General features: G+C 55.0%; 1 protein-coding gene across 6 annotated transcripts in view; it reads right to left on the minus strand.

Moving 5' to 3' along the window:
• The window catches only part of MIDEAS (mitotic deacetylase associated SANT domain protein), a 64,145-nt gene that overhangs the window by 11,864 nt on the left and 34,471 nt on the right, over nucleotides 1–17,810 (minus strand). For 4 of the 6 annotated variants that reach the window (XM_037127852.2, XM_037127872.2, XM_053673271.1 and 1 more), the window contains exons 2-5: nucleotides 8,406–10,097; nucleotides 6,972–7,271; nucleotides 2,172–2,517; nucleotides 241–307 (exon numbers count right to left, since the gene is read on the minus strand). In XM_037127852.2, coding sequence (XP_036983747.2) covers nucleotides 241–307; nucleotides 2,172–2,517; nucleotides 6,972–7,271; nucleotides 8,406–9,851 — 2,159 coding nt within the window. In that variant the 5' untranslated portion in view covers nucleotides 9,852–10,097. The remainder of the gene's footprint in view (nucleotides 1–240; nucleotides 308–2,171; nucleotides 2,518–6,971; nucleotides 7,272–8,405; nucleotides 10,098–17,810) is intronic. The other 2 variants (XM_037127864.2, XM_037127858.2) reach the window with 2 other exon arrangements.

A 17,810-nucleotide genomic window follows, 5' to 3' on the forward strand; every position in this document is an offset into this window, starting at 1 on the left:
TATAGGCAGGGAAGGGGTCTCTCGGACTCCCCTTCTAATTCCCAGAGGCAAAGGCAAATCAAGCCAGCCCCTGCCTTTCCCTGCGACTTACACACAGTAGCAGGGTGAGGAGAGTAAAGCCCAGGGCGACTGCAGAAGTCCAGTGAGGCCTGCTGAGCGCTCCTCCTCGCACAGGGCCCACCTGAATGCCCCAGACACCACCAGGCCACCCTCATACCCCGGGCCAGAGGCTGCACTTACGGCTCGATGCTCACTGGGGTGGCTTCCCCCATCACAGAGAGGACAGGTGGGGTGACTTCAGCGCTATCTATGGGACAAAAGGCAGGTTGGTACACAGCACCCTGCTTCCTTCAGCAAAGCCCTTTCTCCCTCACTGTAGGTGGCTGTTCTGCATGCCCGAGAACCACAGTGGGAACTGACACAGGTTCATCCTTGGAGATCAGGAGGCACCCTGAGTCTTGGCTCGAAGTCTACAGAGGTGACAACTGTGACTTTACCAAATACGTGGATGCCTCCACTGCTCACACCTGCTAAAAGGGGCTATTCCCACCTGTCTCCTAAGGTCAAGGTGAGGACCGAATGAAATCCCACACAAAGCCCAGCCCCAAGAGCTCCCACACTAGAGTTAACTCCAACCTCACACTGTGGTTACACGGGGAAGAGGCTGAAGCTTCCAGCACACCAGTGAGGTGGTGAAGGAGACCGCTGCTTCGTAATGATCTTATCATTTCCTTGCTGGGTTTTCTGCCTCAGTTTCCCCTGAGCGAAATGATCGAGACATCCCCTTACCCCAAAACAAAGTCTTTGCTGACTCTCCTCTGCCGCGTGAGCCCAAACCTGCACCCTCAGCGGTCCCCTTCCATCTCTGCCTCCCAGCAGCCTCTGGCCGGGGCCCTGGGTCCCAGCAGACTGCTTACACGTGGCACCCCCTTTCCCTGCACACACCTACCTTCAGCCCTTTGCCCCACTCATTTCCTCTGCCTAGTGTGTCCTTCCCACCCCCTTCACAGTTTAAGCTCAGTTCTAGCCCCACCCTCTACCAAACGCTTTCTTCTCTACCCCAGGCTGGCAGTCTCTGCAGGTTTCAGAGCGTAGGGTCTGCTTCACTCGCTGACTGCCTGGGACCTCTGCTCTTCCGCGTCCTAGGCCTCCTGGTCAACTCCCTAATGACCCTGTATTCTCCTTAGAACAAACCATCATGTCCCCATACATTACTGGAGCCCTCACAGGACCCAATTTAAGAAGGCTTTACACTCAAGTGTTTGACAAATACACATACACGGACCGACCTTTTCTTTGCTGCCATTCTGGTATCTACAGTGACTTCTTCCCACACAACCCAGGCAGGGAGAGAACCCTCCAGTCTTGGAGTGGAAGTGCGAGGGCAGACAGCCGGCCAGCCCAGGTGGCTATTTCTCACCCACAGACACCAGGGGGCACCAGAGAGCTAAGCCATGGGTGAGGTCAGGATCAGAAGTTCATCTGTGCTGACGGCAGTGCCTCGCCTTTGTGCTGCCTAGGGCAGTGTTTACTCCCTCTTAAACCTCTCCACCATCCTAAGAGACAGCACTATCACATTATTTTCCTGGGGAAATGGATCCTTTTGTGGAGCGAGCAACGTTTACCAGCAATTCACCACACACACAAGCCAAAATGTCTGCTCTCAGCCAAAAGGAATTAGGAGAAAAGATCTGCCATATAATATTATGGACAAACAGGATGCTTCCGGCCCTGGGTTCCATGCTTGACATGTGTTAATGAATTTGCAGCTAAATACAACCTTGTGAGGCAGCTATTAGGATGAACCATAAAAAAATAGTATTTGTGGATCTAACAATAGTTGAATACTGGCGATTTCAGCATCAACTAAATACTACTAATATTCTCACCTAAACACTAAAGAAATTGTGGCCCAGAGAGTTTAAATGACTTGCACAGGGGATGTAACAGTGAGTGGGGCAACTGCGATTTCAATCCAAGCAGTTAGGCTAACACCCCTCCCCCACCCCCATGTGTCCTTAAACCAGGATCACCTCCCTCTCTCTGACAAAACAGAGTGGAGAGCCCCTCTCCTCACAGCATAGCAGCACCCCCAAAATGACTTTCATCCCTGCCCACTGCCTTCCCCACCACACTCCCTGCCCCATGGCCACGGAAGCAGGGTCACTCACTGGACCGTAGCAGGGTGCGATGGGCACTCTTTGGTGTGATGGGCGGAGGGGCTGGGATGCTGCTCGTGGACATGATGGCATTGAAATAGAGGCCGGAGCCTTCCCGCACGGGGCTGAGGATGGGCGGTGGTGTGTAGGGGGGCAGCTCAAAGCTCCGCTCAGAGGGGTGGTCGGCCAGGCGGACAGGAGAGCGCAGGTGGCTCTGGTATGGGGTGATGTTGGAGTAGACTGGAGGGGCGATAAAAGTGCCCGCCTTGGTGGGGATGATCAGGGGCTCAGGCCGCGGCCGCTGCTTTGGTTTCCGCACGGAAGGTTCCCCCTCCAACTTGACATTCATGTCTTCAGCCTGGAGAAGGAAAGAGAACCGAGATGGCTCAGCCTCCCTATGTCCTTAGAAATTGAAGTCTTGACCACTGCTTGCTGGTCTCACCGTTGGAACCCAGCCTGCCCACCACACCCACCGAGGCCAGAGGTCCCAAAGCCCGTCCTGCTGTCTCCTCCAGGGCAGGGGTCAGCAAGCTGTTTCTGGCAAGGGCCAAACAGTAAATAAATGTAGACTTTGCAGACCACGTGGGGTCCCCGTCATACAGTCTTCTTCCCCAGTTCCCCTCCCCCATCTTCAAAAATAATCCTTATAAATGTAAGAGCCATTCCATGTCCGACTAGCTCCTGCTGTGAAGTGTGCTGCAGGGCAGGAGCTCAGTTGTGTAGCTGAGGGGCAGGCTCTGGAGCTGGACTGCTCCGACTGGGATCCACCTCCTTCACTCACCACTTAAATTACTCAACTCTCTGTGTATCATCATTTTTAACATGGCGATAATGAGTGCCTACCTAATGGGGTAGCCATGAGGGCTAAATGAATTAATACATGGAAACCACTGAGAATAGCACCTGATACTTAGTAATTGCTCAATACATTCTAGCTGCTGTCACTACTTAAACTCTAGGCTCTGCATTAGATGGAAGCCCCTACTGTGGGACAACAACTGAGCTGGGCATGAAACCCATGTCCAACAGAACGAGCAGGACATTCCTGTCCTCGAAGAGCTTTTGTTCCCAAGGGATTAGTCCTGCTATCAGAGGCTAGCCCGCTCATGGCGTCCAAGGTCAGCCTTCCTGGCTTACACCGCTCCCTGCCTGTTATGCCTCATGGGTCACCATGTAAAATAGAAGGCAGAGCTGTGAGGAACAGAGCCAGACGCGGGTGGGCAACATCCTGACCGTCTCCCTGGGTGCACAGTCGGCCAACACGTGAGGTTGGCCCGGGGACAATGGGCTTTTTCCCTTCCCAGGCTCCTGCCCCACAAGGCCTTCCGTGGGGGGCCCCGACTCCCCGTGAGGCCTCAACCGTGTCCTTCAGTCACGAGTGCCCACCCTGCCCTTCTGCAGAATCAGACCAAATGATATTGCTCCTTCTTCCTCCCTCGGAGGAACAGTATGATTGAACAGGCAAAAAAGCAAAGTAGAGCCAAAGGTCCCTGAACTTGCTAGACCAGAAATCCAGCCTGAACTCGAGTAGCTGTGATGATGGGTGAAGGGGCGAAGGGAGGGAAGTCCTTATGTACGATGTACGTCAGATGCAAACCAAAGTCCATACAGAGGCAACAATATGACGTTTGGGGTTTGCTCCCCAAAAAAGCCATCCAGTGGCAAGAGCAAGTGGAGGTACAAATGAAAGGAGGTTGGCTACATTCTGAGGGCTACAAGTTGAGGTTCACTATACCATTCTCTATCCTTTCATGCAAGATTAAAAATGCCTGTACTACCAAGACAAATACTGAATAACTAAGACGAAAAATAAACCTCCCCGCAAAGCCTAATGTGGGAAAAGTACTCAGGGATGGGGACTCAGGAGATCTGAATTCCAGGGCTGGGTCTGCTGTTCCGTGGCCCAATGACCTTAGGTACATTCTTGCCTTTTCTGGATCTCCCTCCTTGTCTTTGAAACGGGCGTGTTGAGCTGTGTAGGTGCTCAGGCTCCTTCCTGTCCACCGCCCACCCCCCCAAGCTTCCCAGGCTTCCAGCCTCCACCACAAACGTCCCCAACCAGAGAATGAGACCCCGGGGAGCGGAGACCGTGCTGCTCACGACAGTCCCGGAGCTCCCCTTCCTGTTACACAGGACAGGCGCGCAAGCCAACTCCAGCGGAGAACAGCTGGAAAAAGAAAACCTGGACTCAACAGAAAAGCCACATTTCCGAAGGTATCAGAGAGCAAATGAGTTGGCAAAGAATTAAAGAGCCGCGATCCAGAAGAGGAGGAGCGTCAAAGAAGCGAACCAGCATTAGGAGTTGTGTTTTCCCTCGAGTGGATGCCAGGACTGGGACAGGCAACGGAGGGGATGAGAAAATGAAGAGAGCGCCGAATAAATTCAAGGAGCTAGCAGAATAAATCTTGGAATCTAGTGCGTGCCAAGGAAGCAGAGCCTAGTCAACCCCCTGGCTGTGGACTGAAGCTCCAAAGGGCGATAGACTCAGAATAAAGGCGAATCTGCCGTACACTGGTCCTCGCACGGAGTAACGCCCAACTTCAAATCATCTCATCTCTGCCACATCCCAGTCTCCGGTGGAATTAAAGTAACCCAGGATATCTGGTGCTCTCTGCTACCTGTGAGATGCAAAGATAAATTCTGTCTGGAAGAGAAGAACATCGTCCAGACTCTAATCGCCTCAATAACACTTCATATACAATGTTCGACATGAACAAAACCCCACCAAATTGACAAGAAACCAAGATGTGGTTTCCTATGGGGATCCTATTAACGAAGTTATCAGCAATGCACTTTATGGGAAAACTATGCAATAAACTAAAAGGTAAGGTTGAGAATTTCGTCAAAGAGCTAGAAACTGTAAGACTGACCCACATGGAAACTTGGTGACTGAAAAACAAAGTAACTAAAAATATGAACTCAGTGAATGGGCTTAACACCAGGTTGAGCACAGCTGAGGGGAACCAGTGACCTGAAAGATAGGTCAGACTTAAAAATAAGGAAAATGTGGGAAACTGCATGACAAACATAGGGGATACGGTGAAGAGCACTAACAATTGTGTAACTAGAGTCCCAGAAAGAGAAAATGGGGCAGAAGAAAAATCCAAGAAGCAATTACAAAGCTCTAAACAGGATAATTCCAAAGAAAACCATACTTAGTATAATGGCAAAACTACTGAAAGTTGACGACAAAAATTAAAAACCCTAAAAGCAACAAGATGAAAAGATACCTTACATTCAAAGGAGCAACAATACAGCTTCTGGGGATTTCTCAACATGAACTACAATGGAAGTCTGAAGACAATGGAATGATACCTTCGAATCTGACCAAAGAAAAAGAAAACTACCAACACAGAATTCTCTACCCAGCAAAATTATCTTTTAAAATTGAGGATGAAATAAACACATTCAGACAACCCAAGAGTAATACAGCTCATCGCCCAGGGACTTGCGCTACAGGGGACACTGGGGACGTTCTCCAGGCTGCACTCAGCGACCTGGGATGGCAACCTGGCGATCTGGGAAGAAATAAAGAGCAAATCAAAAATGAATAACTGAACGAAATAATAACGTTACAATGTCCTGTCAATGTTAAAATATAGAGAGAATGAACATACATGTCAATAATTCTACAAGTTTCAGGTTGGGGGGAAATGGAGTTAAATATATTGTAAGAACTTTGTGTTGTGTAGAAGAGGTAAAATACTAACTTATATTAGATTTCAGTAAGCCAAGAATGCACGTTTTAATCTCTAGTGGCCCTTCTCAACCAGAGAATTAAGCCTGAATGTTATGAGGCGACGTTCACTGTGTGTAATGAGTTAACAATTCTCCCTGTACTCTGGAATTGTAGTAGCTATGTACATTAATGTACGTTACCATCCCCCAGAGAACTGAGAGAATAGCCACTCAACAGTCTTTCTGTAGGGCTTAATTCTCTCACAGAAATCCAGGTAACAAAGGCTGCTAGGGTAATCACTAGGAGAGTAACAAATAAATATACTGTTAATGAGTTAATGAAGAAGGGAAATGAAATTACAAACCCATTCACTCCAAGGGAAAAGAAAAAAAGATGGGGGCACACAGACAGGGCAGGATGGGATAAACGGCAAAGAGTAGATGGTAGATTCAAGCCCAAGCACACCAATAATTACATTAAGTATAAATGGTATCAATGCTCTAGTTCAAAGACAAAGGTTACTACTAGTACAGATAATAACAAACCCCAACTATATGCTCCTTGAAAGATACACCTCAAGTACAAGGATACAGAAGGGCAGAAAGTAAAAGGATGGAAGAGATACATATCCCCCAACGCCAACCAAAGAAAGCTAAACATCCGACAAAGTAGATTTTAAAAGGCAAAAAGATTACCGAAGATAAAAAGAAACATTTCATAGTGGTCAAGCGTCTAATCCAATTCTAATGAATATGCAACTAATAACAATGCATCAAAATGTGTTACACATTTACTGGCAGAACTAAAAGGAGACATGGAAGAAAATCTCAATCTCAGTGGGAGTCTCAACATGCATGTCTGTTCCACAGAACAAGCAAACATCTCCGCCTCTCAGCGCCCAATACAGGGCCGGACCCACATTAGGGGCCCAATCAGAATTTGGTGGCCTGAAATGAAAGAGATCTACGCATGCTCAGTTTTCCTGGACAGTCTCGATTTCAACTATAAAACTGTCTCATCGCCCACAGTGCATTTGCCCAGTTTATTTTGGAAATTGTGTCTTTTCCCCACAGGGTAGCAGGTCCCAGGAGCACTCAGGTACTGGAGGTGTTTGCATGGGGAGCCTCTCATACCTGAGCTGGGGCATCAGTCCCGGGGATGCGGGTGGACCGCCTGCGGGTGACAATGACCGACGGCTTGTGTTCCGCGGGGTTCTGTTCAAGACCCTTCCCGTCGTGGTCACCTGCTCCAGCTTGGGCCGCCTCAGCGGGGTCCACAGTCCGCACGGGCACGGACACCGGGATAACGAGGGGCACCATCCCGCTGTCCTCTCGCACTCGCTTGGCAGCTAAGGAGGGCTCAGAAAACTCCACCCCACACTTGGTGGTTGAAGCCAGCACACTTTTTCGCTTCTCCTCAGAGCCACTGGCATCCTGGAGAAGGGAAGTGGGGGAAGTGGAGGTGAGGTTCAGAAGGTAAGTCCTGATTTGCTGGTCTAGGACCCGTAGGCCCACTTGATTCAGAGATTCAAATACCTATCGTGGTTCCCACTGGGCTTTGATCGCCTGGCCTTTCCCCGACCACCTTTTCTCCCACCACATTCCCAAATATTCTCTATACCCTCCTCTCCTCTCTGCCAGGCTCTGGAGCCTGGAGCAGTCGCCAGATGGCCACGAGTGCCACAGATGTGTTCTTCTTGGCCTGCACAGTGAGTGGCATGTGAAAAAGTATCTAAATATTCAAAATGTATTTCTGTAAAAGAAAGTTAAGGAAGGAACCTGTGGCAAAGTAAGGGCGGTCTATGTAGCTCTCTCCCCACTGGCAACTGGCCCAGGTGAAGTCAAATTCTGCAGCCTCCCCCGTATCAACCTGGCCCTGCAGGCACTGAGGGTGAGACGTCGCGGGAAGGAAGGGGCAAACACTAGTTTGGGGGTCAGATACGAGGCTTCTGTGCTAGCTTTGAGACCTTGGGGAATCCCATCCGGGGCTCAGTTTCTTTAGCAATAAAACAGGATAAAGGACAGCATCCCTCTCAAAGGGTTTAACGATAAATTATTTGCGATCAAGTGTAACTCCAAGGACAATATAGGTGTTCACACTCTGCTCACTCTTCCCCATTGCCACTGTCTTTTCTTTTACATCAACTTTATTGCAGTATAATCTACACAAAAAGTGCACCTATTTTGAATTACAGTTCGATGCATGTTGACAAGCATAATCACCTGTGTAACGACTACCGTAGTCTTGTCCTTTTGCATACTGGATCTGGAAACCGCCTCGCCTCCCACTATTCCCAAGCTGGCTTCAAGCCTCCGAGGCAGAAGCCAGCCCACGAGGGTATATTGCACTTCCTGCCGGCAACCCTGCATGTGTATAAACCTCATCTTCCCCCCAGGTACAGATACGCCTAGGTAGAGATTCTTTGTCTGCAGGGAGTTCAGAACTCCCTGAAATGTGTGGGTTCTTGCGTTTTCATCAATGGCATGAGCGAAGCGCCTTTGTGGACCTGGAGTCAGGTGCCCTCCCCACGCACAGTTCACCCGGCCCCCACCCCGTGCCCCTCTCACCTTTGCATTCTGCAGTGAGGCCAGCTCCACTGCCTTCTGGGCCAGGGTCAGCAGATTGGCTTCCTGGGATGCCCGGCGCCTCCTTCTCGTGCTCTGAATCACCCCGCCCCGTAGCATCTGCCCACAGTCCCCTGCACCCACTGCCCGCATGCCCTCTTCGCAGCCCATGCCAGGAGCCTCCCGCTCCCGGCCATTGGGTGCCAGTCTCTCCCCATCAGACAGCAACTGAGAATCCCTCAACTCCAGCGGGAATCTCAGACCTTCAGCATGAGGCTGTCCCAGGGGACCAGGTGGTGGCTGCTTCGGGGGCCAGTGGTGTAGGAACAGGTTGGTGGCAGGCTCTTGCCCGGGCTGGGTGCCAGCCCCATCCAGGGCCGCGGAAGGCAGGACGCCCTCCTTGGAGAGGCGGCGGGAACGGCGGGGGAAGGCGATCTGGGCCTGAGGTAGCACGGGCTGCGGGGCGGACTCCTGCAGGAGGGCCTTGCGCAGTTCTGGGTTCATGTCAGGGTTGGGGGGGAAGGGGTAGGGCACCATGCCGTGGTGCGCCAGGTGGGACTGCCCCAGCGGTCCGGCAGGCTGCAGGCCAAAGTCCTGGGGCTGCTGGGAGGGCGGCTGCTGCATGGGGTAAAAGTTCTCAAAGAGCTGCATCTGGGGCAGGGCTCCCTGCTGCTGCTGCGGCTGCGGCTGCTTCTGCGGCGGGAAGGCGGCCACGGGATTCGGGGGCGGTGGGCCCTGACGGAAGACCTGCCGGTTCACCTGGTGGCCGAACGCCAGCTGGAAGGGTTGCAGGGGCAGCGTTTGGTTTGGGGGCTTTTTGGCCACATGGTATGAGTTCAGGGGTGCTTGGGCCCTCCCTACCTCCAGCTGTACCTTCTGTGGCATCATTGGCCGCACGGCGTTTTCGTAGCGGTCCAGCGGCAGCCCCCCTCCTTTCTCTCGCTTCAGGGCCTCGGGGTGGTTATAGTAGGGAGAGACCCCCATGCCAGGATGAGGGCTCCCTTTGTGTCCACCGTAGAAGGGCAGGCTGTGGCAGTTCCACGTTGGGTGGGGCGGAGGCTGGCCTGGCTGCTGCTGCCAACCACTGTCGCTGACGCCCCCACCCCCTCCGTGCTCGGGGCCCCGCCCCGGAGCCATCACAGAGTTGGGCCACTTCGAGCCCAACTGCTGGGGCAGCATGGCCGCTGGAGTCCGCTCAGAACCATACACCACAGAGTTCAGCAGGGCCAGGCTGTTGGGGAGTTCCACAGGCTGGGAGGCAGGGGCGGCCCCCGTCGGGCCCTCGTGCCCAAAGTAAGGCTCCTCCTTCACTCTTGTGGACTGTGGAGGGCCCGGGGGCTGCTGTGGGGCCTGCAGGGGTGGGAGCTGCTCCTTGGGAGCTGCTTCCTGGTCCCCAAAGAGGCAACGCTTCCGCTTGTTCTGCCCCTTGGGCTGGGCCTGGAGGTTCATGGTGTGGCCAACGGGGCCAGGCAGTGAGACCTACTTTACCAGTCACCCATCCCCTGGGGGAAGGTCCTGCTGGGAGCCTTGCCCTGGTCCAGGAGCCAGTGGGAGCTGAACAGGGCAGAGAGAAATGCTGGACGCTGCGGTCAGGCACAGGGAGAGAGAACTGCTGGCCGCTCCTTCCTCTTCACGGAGACGCTCTTGAGTGTGTCTACTCTTCCCAGTTCATGGTGCTCCACAGGGGCCTGGAGCCTGCAGACGAAGCACAGTAACAGTGTCAGCCACAGCCCCCAGGATGCCCCAGACTCAGCACAGTGTGAAGGAGGGGCCTCCGAGGCCCTGCAGCGGCGCGTTCGGTTATGTAATTTGTGAAACACAAAGGCGCCTGCCAAGGGAGAGTAGGGGCTGCGATCCAGCCAGGGCTCCTGCAGCCAAGCTGGCAAAGAGGCGACAAAGACCGCGTTGGGTCCCCTTTCCTCTTAAGCCAGGCCTCAGCCCACCGGGCTGCCGGGCCTGGTCCTCTCCCGTCTGTTCAGGCAGTAACCTCCCACCCAGACCCAGAAGAAGCTGTGTTCAGCCAATGCCTTGTCTGACGCTCCAAGCACATCTCGGACACAGAATAGGTGGGGAGAACAGGGGTCATTCCCAATTGTGCCACCCCAGCGTCAGGAGCCCGCCAGGACCTTGCAGAGTCTGGGGCCCAGAGCTAGGCTTCCGTCCTTTGCACGGAGGTTTGCAGGTGAGGCCCCAGAAGGGTGTGTGCCATCCTGGCCCCACCCCTGGGAGGACCTGCTGGGTGGGACTGTGACTGCCAGAGTCTTCCCCAAACTACAGAGGAACCTGTTCTGCAGCCCAGGCCGGCTGGAGGCAGGATGCCACCTGGTAGCTGGCCGGCAGTCCTCACCCACCCGCTCCACTGGGAAAGAGCTCCTGGCAGCCTGAGCAACAGACACGATACTGAAGGGGTGCAGACTGCTAAAACTTCGGTCTAAAGTGTTCCCCTCCGGCAGGGTGAGGCCTTGCTTCAGTGTTTTCTAACTTGATTAAAAACCAACAAAAAAAAACAAAAACCAGGTCCCTCTGTTTATCCTGCTACAGAGCATAGAATCGAGACCAGTATAACTTACATGTATAATTTGCATGCATTTTCAAAGACTTTCTTTCTTCAGAAAGCGTTCTATTTTTCTCCCCGAGAAGCTGGAGAGGGTGGGAGCTGCAAGACCCACCTCTTCCCTGGGCTACTGTTCTGGTCCTGAGCCACTCAGTCTGGGAGGGAACGGGCGGGGGAGCTAAAGAAACCCCGGGGAAATCTGCAAGTCCGGGCCGAGCCTGTCCATGCTGCAGGTCGCTGTTAGCAGCCTGGGAGTTCCCAGGAGACCAGCAGAAAGCAGAGGAGGGCAGGGTCTGGGCGGCACCCGGCAGGCACTGGTACGAAGCCCCGAAGCCCAGGCTACACCCCGAGATGCCCCGGCCCCAGGGAGGCTCCGGTGCTATCACTCCAGTGCAGGCTTCCGCAGCTCCCCAGCCCTGCCCCTCCCAGAGCTGCGTGACTCACTCCAGGCCCCCCTGTCTGCCTTTCACTTTCACCCGGCACCCCCGAAGGGGAGGAACTTCCTCCTCCATTTCCTTCCTCAGCTCTAGCCCTGAAGTGAGTGACTCTCCCCCACTGCACCCGCTTCGTCTTCTCTTGTGCACGTCGGAGAAGGGACAGAGGCAAGGAGGGCACCCAAGTCACTCTGTCCCCAGCACAAGGGGTCAGGATTTGGACAAGCAGAGTGCAGAGGGCCACAGAGAACACCTTTTGAACAAACCCCTTTCTCTTGCTTTAAACTCTCATTCCCTGACAGCTAACCTAGTTCGGAGCAGACACCCAAAGGCTAGCCCCCAGACTGAAAATAATCCTGGGGACCACTGAGAAGCTGCAGAACAGGGCTGTCCCAGCTACAGCAGCTGGGCTCTGCCTCAGCAGCCCGCATGGAAGAACCAGGAGTACGTGTCTGCAGAAGCAAGACAGAGGCAGGAAGAACATGCAAGGGGAAGGGAGGGGAGGGGAAAAGGAAGGGGAGGAGATGGTGCCCAGAGCAGGCTGGAGGTGCACATGTCTTCAGGGGGCCAGGAGCTCCTCAGACACTTACAGGCTTGTCCCAACTCCTGCCTCTCCTCCTGCCCCCCACCCACCCCCACTCCAGCCTCCTCGCCTTGTGAACTACAGCCTGGGCTTGGAGTCTGGGGGAAGGGAAAACCACGTGGCAGATGGGACCTGGTGCACGTGTGAGTGAGTGTGCACCTGGTGGAGGGTACCCAGACACCAGGCACAGGATGGACACCCATCACCTTGGAAAGGCAGGCTCTGCACACTGGGCTGGGGGAGGTAGGGACGGAGCCTGGGAGAGGGGCTCCGGTGCAGGGCTGCTCCTGTCCACCCCCCAGGCTGGATCACCTGCAGCTGTCTGGTCAGGCCCAGAAGGATGAGGTTCAGCTGGTCTGCCTCCCACCACTGACCCTGCCCATCAAGGAGGGCCACTGGGTAAGCTTCCAAAGCTGGGCCAGCAAATCACAAGGAAGCAAGGAGGCCAGTTCTAGGGAGGCTGAACTCCTCCAGAAGCTTCTGAAGAGGCCTCTGTGTCACCCCTCCTGGGTGGGTGGCTAAGAGGGCTGAGCACGGACACCCAGAGCTGGGACCCTCAGAGAAGAAAGGTCATTACTTGGGGAGCTGGAGAGAAATGTGGAAGATGCCTGGGAACCCTGGAGGAAGGAGGGGAGGAAGCACACCAAGGCAGCAGGGCACTAAGAGTAGTAGTAGTTGATAATAATAATAATAATAATAATGTACTTGTTCCAGGCAGGTCCTAAGTGCTTTACATGTGTTTAATTCCCACAACAGCCTTATAAAGCAGCATGAAGCCAAAGCATTACTTTTAACCTCCATTTTACAGGTGAGCTAGATGAGGCTCAGAAGGACAAAGTAACCTGCCAGTGGTCACACATCAATTATGTTGCAGAGCCAAGACTTGAACCTAAGTGTGTCTGACTCCAAGACCGAGCTCTTATCTCTTATCCCCAAGACATGCCACTAAGACGCCAGGTCCCTCTCTGCACACCCTCCTCTCACAGTGCCCTCCCCAACATCTCAGAGCAAAGATTTTCTGGACATAGATGTCCCTCCTCACTGGCCCTGGGAAGCCCCACACCCCTGCCTGCACCCGTGGCAGGCAAATCTCTCCTGTTCTCCCCAGGCCAGCTAAGACCCTCGGTACTACATAAAGGGAGGGAAGGGGGGGGCCTCCTCACTGAGGGGCCAGCGAGCGTGAGGCTCACCTGCTGGTCCCCCCCTCCTCCGGGCCTGCACTCCCCAGCCCCTGCAAGCCCACCCTGCTGCAGGGTGCTGCTGGCAGGCCTTCCAGCTCCCATACCCCACTTGTACTTCACAGCCTGCAGCTCTGGCCAGGGCTGAGCCACATCCTCCCCTTTCTTCTGCCCAGCCCCACTCCTCTGTCTCTCTGTGGAAGTCAGCCTGGCCTTCCTCACAGTGAGGAAGAGGAAGGAAGCCATGCCTGCCAAAGGCTGCTGACCTGTTGGCCACCTCCCCGAAGGTGCAGGGAAGAGGGTGTAATGAGGAATCTTGCAGGCAGCTCACCCTAGTGACCCACTGCAGGGTCTCTGACTACAGAGGCAGGAACACTGTGAAAGGAAACCAACCATCACCCCGGGCCGGCACTGCAACCCACTCTGTCAACCTGTTCCACTGTCTGCCAAGGCTCCATTCACTCCTCCCGTCCTCCAGACACCGGGACTAAGGCAAGTTCAGGACCAGACCCAGGCATACCCCTGGGTAGGGGGCTGGGTCAGAGTCTGGCATCAGGGGCTGGAGCCTGAGAGGCTTTCAGGAGGATCTATGGCGAGAAGCACTTTTTCTCTGCAGGAGAAAGCAATGTGATCAAGAAAAGAAATAATGCTGAACCCACAGTGTTTTGCAGACACGTGGGGAACGTGCTGGAAAGGCCTCTGTGCTGATGGTGACACCATGTCCTCCAGGGCAGCACCATCGACATATACCGCTCCCATGTGCCATCAGCAATCCTGCCTCATGCCCAGTGTGGGCTGGGAGAGTCCAGTGAGCCCTCACCACGGCGCAATGGGGCAAGGCCATCACCATTCAGGGGACCAAGGCCGCTTTCAAGTGTGGCCACCTGAGAGAAAAGACTGTTGTGAGTCAAGGTTACACAGGCCAGGAAGCGGGTGCCCAGCTTGGTCCCAGCAGCCAAGGGCTCACCTCTGATGTGGGGATGAGAACTGACCTCCTGGCCCTCGGAGATAATGTTCCAAGCTCCTGCTATTACAACCTGGGCCACCACCACTACCTGCCCAACAGTCAGCAATAAGAGAAGTGGGCCAGAGCTCATGCATCTCTAAACCAAGGCAAACTAAATCCAAGTACGGCGTCCAACAAGGCCCTGGACCTCAGAGCCAGCCCCATCCCCTGAGCACCAAAGAGGCCGTCTCAGGACAAAGCCTGACCTCCCCTCCTGCCCACGAGTCCCTGCAGGCTCGGGCTCCTGCCACCTCTCCTAGCATGCTGCGCTTCAGCCATCCCTCAGAGCTGCTCCTGCCCCAACGCGCTGTTCTCGCTCTGTTTCCAAGTCTTTGACCAGGCAGTACTGCTGCCTGGGACACCTTCCCACCTTTGTCATCTGGCCAGGTTCTCCTCATCTTTCAGGTCTTCGGCACTGCTCCCCTTGGGACAGCTTCCTTTACCCCAAGGTTGGGCCAGGAATTTCACTATGAGCCCCTAGAAACTCCTGAATGCCCATCGCCACACGCAGCACAGTATATTCCAAGCGCCTACTTCTCTGTCCACAGCTCACGGCCAGCTGCAGAATGCTGTGCTTGGCACTTGGCTTGGATCTCTTGGGATGCTCACTCAAGACTGCACCCAAGGTGAGTCAGAACCATGCCTGGGCAGAGGCCCTACTCATGGCCAGTGGGTCCACCCTGGGCTCCTTCCCAACCCTGATTTCCAGTCTCTCTCCCTGAGCAGAGTTCCCATGATGCTGAGATAAAGTGAGAAGACCCTACCTCCTAACCCCTGGTCCCATCCCACCCCATCAGTGGCACAAAGCCCTCACTAACTTGCCGAAACACAAAGTCTCCTCCAACTGCTGGCCCACAGCCACCTGCCCCTGCCACCTGACTGTCATCTGCTGCCCCACACCACATGCAGGCTGACTGGAAAGTGCCTGGCCCTTGCCTCCCTTTTCATCTCCCGAGGCTTCCCACCTCTGCTGGTCCCCAGAGAGGGACATGATGAGCCTGCAGGTCTCTTCCTGTGTGCCCTGATACGGCTGCACTAGGCCTAAAGACACTAAGGTGTCTGGCTAGGAAGCTAGGGCGTGGTGATGGGGGGGCCCTCCCCAGAGGAGCCCAGCATGGCCCAGCAGGCCCTGCAGCCCAAGCTCGCATCCTGAAAAGCTCTCTCTCAGAGACTCTGGAGCCTCTGACTACAGCCAGCCTGGGCAAGTGGGCTGGGACTGCCATCACGGACCAGCTGGAGTGGCCCAGGCCCTCGATAACCCTTCCCCCTGGACACAGTGCCAGCCTCAGCAATGCTGCACGCCCTCCTCGACTAGAGTTCACTCAGGCTGAAGGGCCCCATTTCTCCAAGCCACTGGATACATAAGCCCTGTCCTCTGGGGGTTTGCAAACCGGTAAGGAAGGAGATGCCAGCAACAAAGAGGAGGACCTGCCTCCTAAAGTGTCACCTCCCCTGAGTATGAAAGAGGAGGCCCTGGGACCTGCCCGCTCCCGCTCAGAGAGACCCCTGGGATTATGACTTCTCTGGCCTGAACTTCAGCTCTGAAGGGCAGAGGCCAGACAGGCCAGGAGTCTCGAGTCCCAGGGGTCTCGGCTGTCATGCCGATCAGGCTCAAAAGGCTTGGCCAAGGATCGAGCCGGCTGAGCTTTCACTACAAAAATGCCAACACCGAGGGGCTTTTAAAGGGACATCTGTGAGAGGGGACTCCTCTGCCTGAAGAGGCTTTCTCAGGGCTTTGCTCAGGCAGCTGCCTTTCCTGTCTCCTCCCCCACTGCCCTGCAAATATCCCCAGGGTGTCCATGTGAAGCCAAGATAGCCAGGTCCGTTTCACTGAGGGGAAGCTGAGGCAGAGAAAACACACAGTCCTGGGCAGAGCCAGGAAAGGATGGAGCCTCCAGCTCAGCTTCCACCCACCCTGGGGTACTGCTTACCTCCCTCCTGGGCAAAGGCCACAGAGGATCACAGGCAGCCCAGAAAAGCCACTCCCAACAGAACTCTGGAATCCAGGGGCAGTGAGGTGGAAGCCGGCAGGTTTAGGCTCCCTCCAAGAGAGATGCAGCAACTGTCCCTGCAGCCAGGTCCTTAGGTGACCTTGCCCTTTGGAGGGGGGCTCACAGGAACCGGTGCGGCCCTTGGTCTCCTCACAACCCTTTCTATGCCCTACCGGGCTCACCCCACCAGAGGCTGCTCCAGTTCCTCCCCCCCTTTCTGGAAAGGCCCAGCTCCCCAGCAGGTCTAGGGCAGGGCTCTCGGGCCCAGTACCAGACTCTGCCCCGGGCCGAGATACAGAGGAGGTCACTCACAGGGGCCTCCCTTTACATGGCCTGGCCCTGTCTACTCCCTCCCACACCCAACACACACACACACACACACACACGTACACACTCTGCAGCCCTTCAGGTTTGCTCATTTCCCCTTCATCCACTCAACAAACATTTGCTGAGCTATAGGTTCCAGGGAGACACAGGAGACAAGGCACAGTCCCCACCTGCACAGAGCTCCCAGTCCAGTGGAGGAGAGACACAGACACACCCAGATTATAATGCAAGGTGGCCCATGCAGGGGCTACAGGTCACAATGGGTCACCCCAGGGAGAGTTCCCTGATTTTGAGCCTTTCCTGGAGCTGCTCCCTCTTCCTGGAACCCCTGCCCTCCCTCTGACAATCTGCCTTTCTTCAAGGCCTACCGCCTCCAGGCAGCCCTCCAGCACAGGCTGTTCTTACTCTTTTTGAATCATCATGCTCTTCTTACTCAGGGTTAACCACTATCTCATAATGCTTCTTCAATTCCCTTCTGTTCTTGCACCAAGGCTGAGAGAAGCAGGGGCCGGAGGAAGTGTGGCCCAATGGAGAGGGCAGTGGACTGGTTGCCAGGTAACTGGATGTCTGGTCCAGGAGCCACCATTCACTGGTGCCTGTCTGTGAGGACCTGAGGAGCCCAGGGTAGGGAAGGAGGGACACAGCCTGTGCCCAGGAATCAAAGAAACACTTTCGTAATGAGCACCTGCCGTGTGAGACAGTGGCCACCAGCACTGCCCACCTGCTCACTGTGTGTGGATACCACTTACTCCTGTAACCATTTACTCCCATCTGGGCACGAGGAGAGGCTGGCTCTGGAAGTGACCTGTTCCAGGTCACGGCCTGAGGTCACGAGTGAAGAGTCAGGAATTGGATCCAGGCCTGACGACTCCAAACGGGGGGGTCTCTCTCTATCACACCCTGCTGCCCGACAGTGTTGAGTGGTGGTTCTCGAGCCCACCTGGAGGGACTGGTTCACGGGTCTGGGGAGGGCCGGGGGCTGGTTCCAGGTGGGAAGTCTGCAGTGCTTCATAAGCAGCCAAGGTGTTGCCCATGGGCGAGGTCAGGAGAACAGCTAGGGGGTCAGGGGCCGGTATAAAGCAGCTTCCAAGGACCCCGGCTCCTCACTCCCTAAAGTAGCCACCTGCCAGACCGTGGTGCCCTGCCCAGGAGACCTGACAGGTCCCTGGAGCCTTGGGTGGACTTTGCCCTAAGCTAGCCCTAGGGCTGACCGAGGCCCTTTCAGTGCCTGAGGCCTGACTGAGTGCCCACACCCACTGAACACTAACCATTGGGTTTGCCAGGCACTGTGCTACGTGTACTGAAGGCAACACCCCATTTAACCCTCACCCTCCT

The sequence above is a fragment of the Artibeus jamaicensis genome, unplaced genomic scaffold (genome assembly GCF_021234435.1).
Source record: "Artibeus jamaicensis isolate MK-2021 breed Jamaican fruit bat unplaced genomic scaffold, CSHL_Jam_final contig_851, whole genome shotgun sequence".
Lineage (NCBI taxonomy): Eukaryota > Metazoa > Chordata > Mammalia > Chiroptera > Phyllostomidae > Artibeus > Artibeus jamaicensis.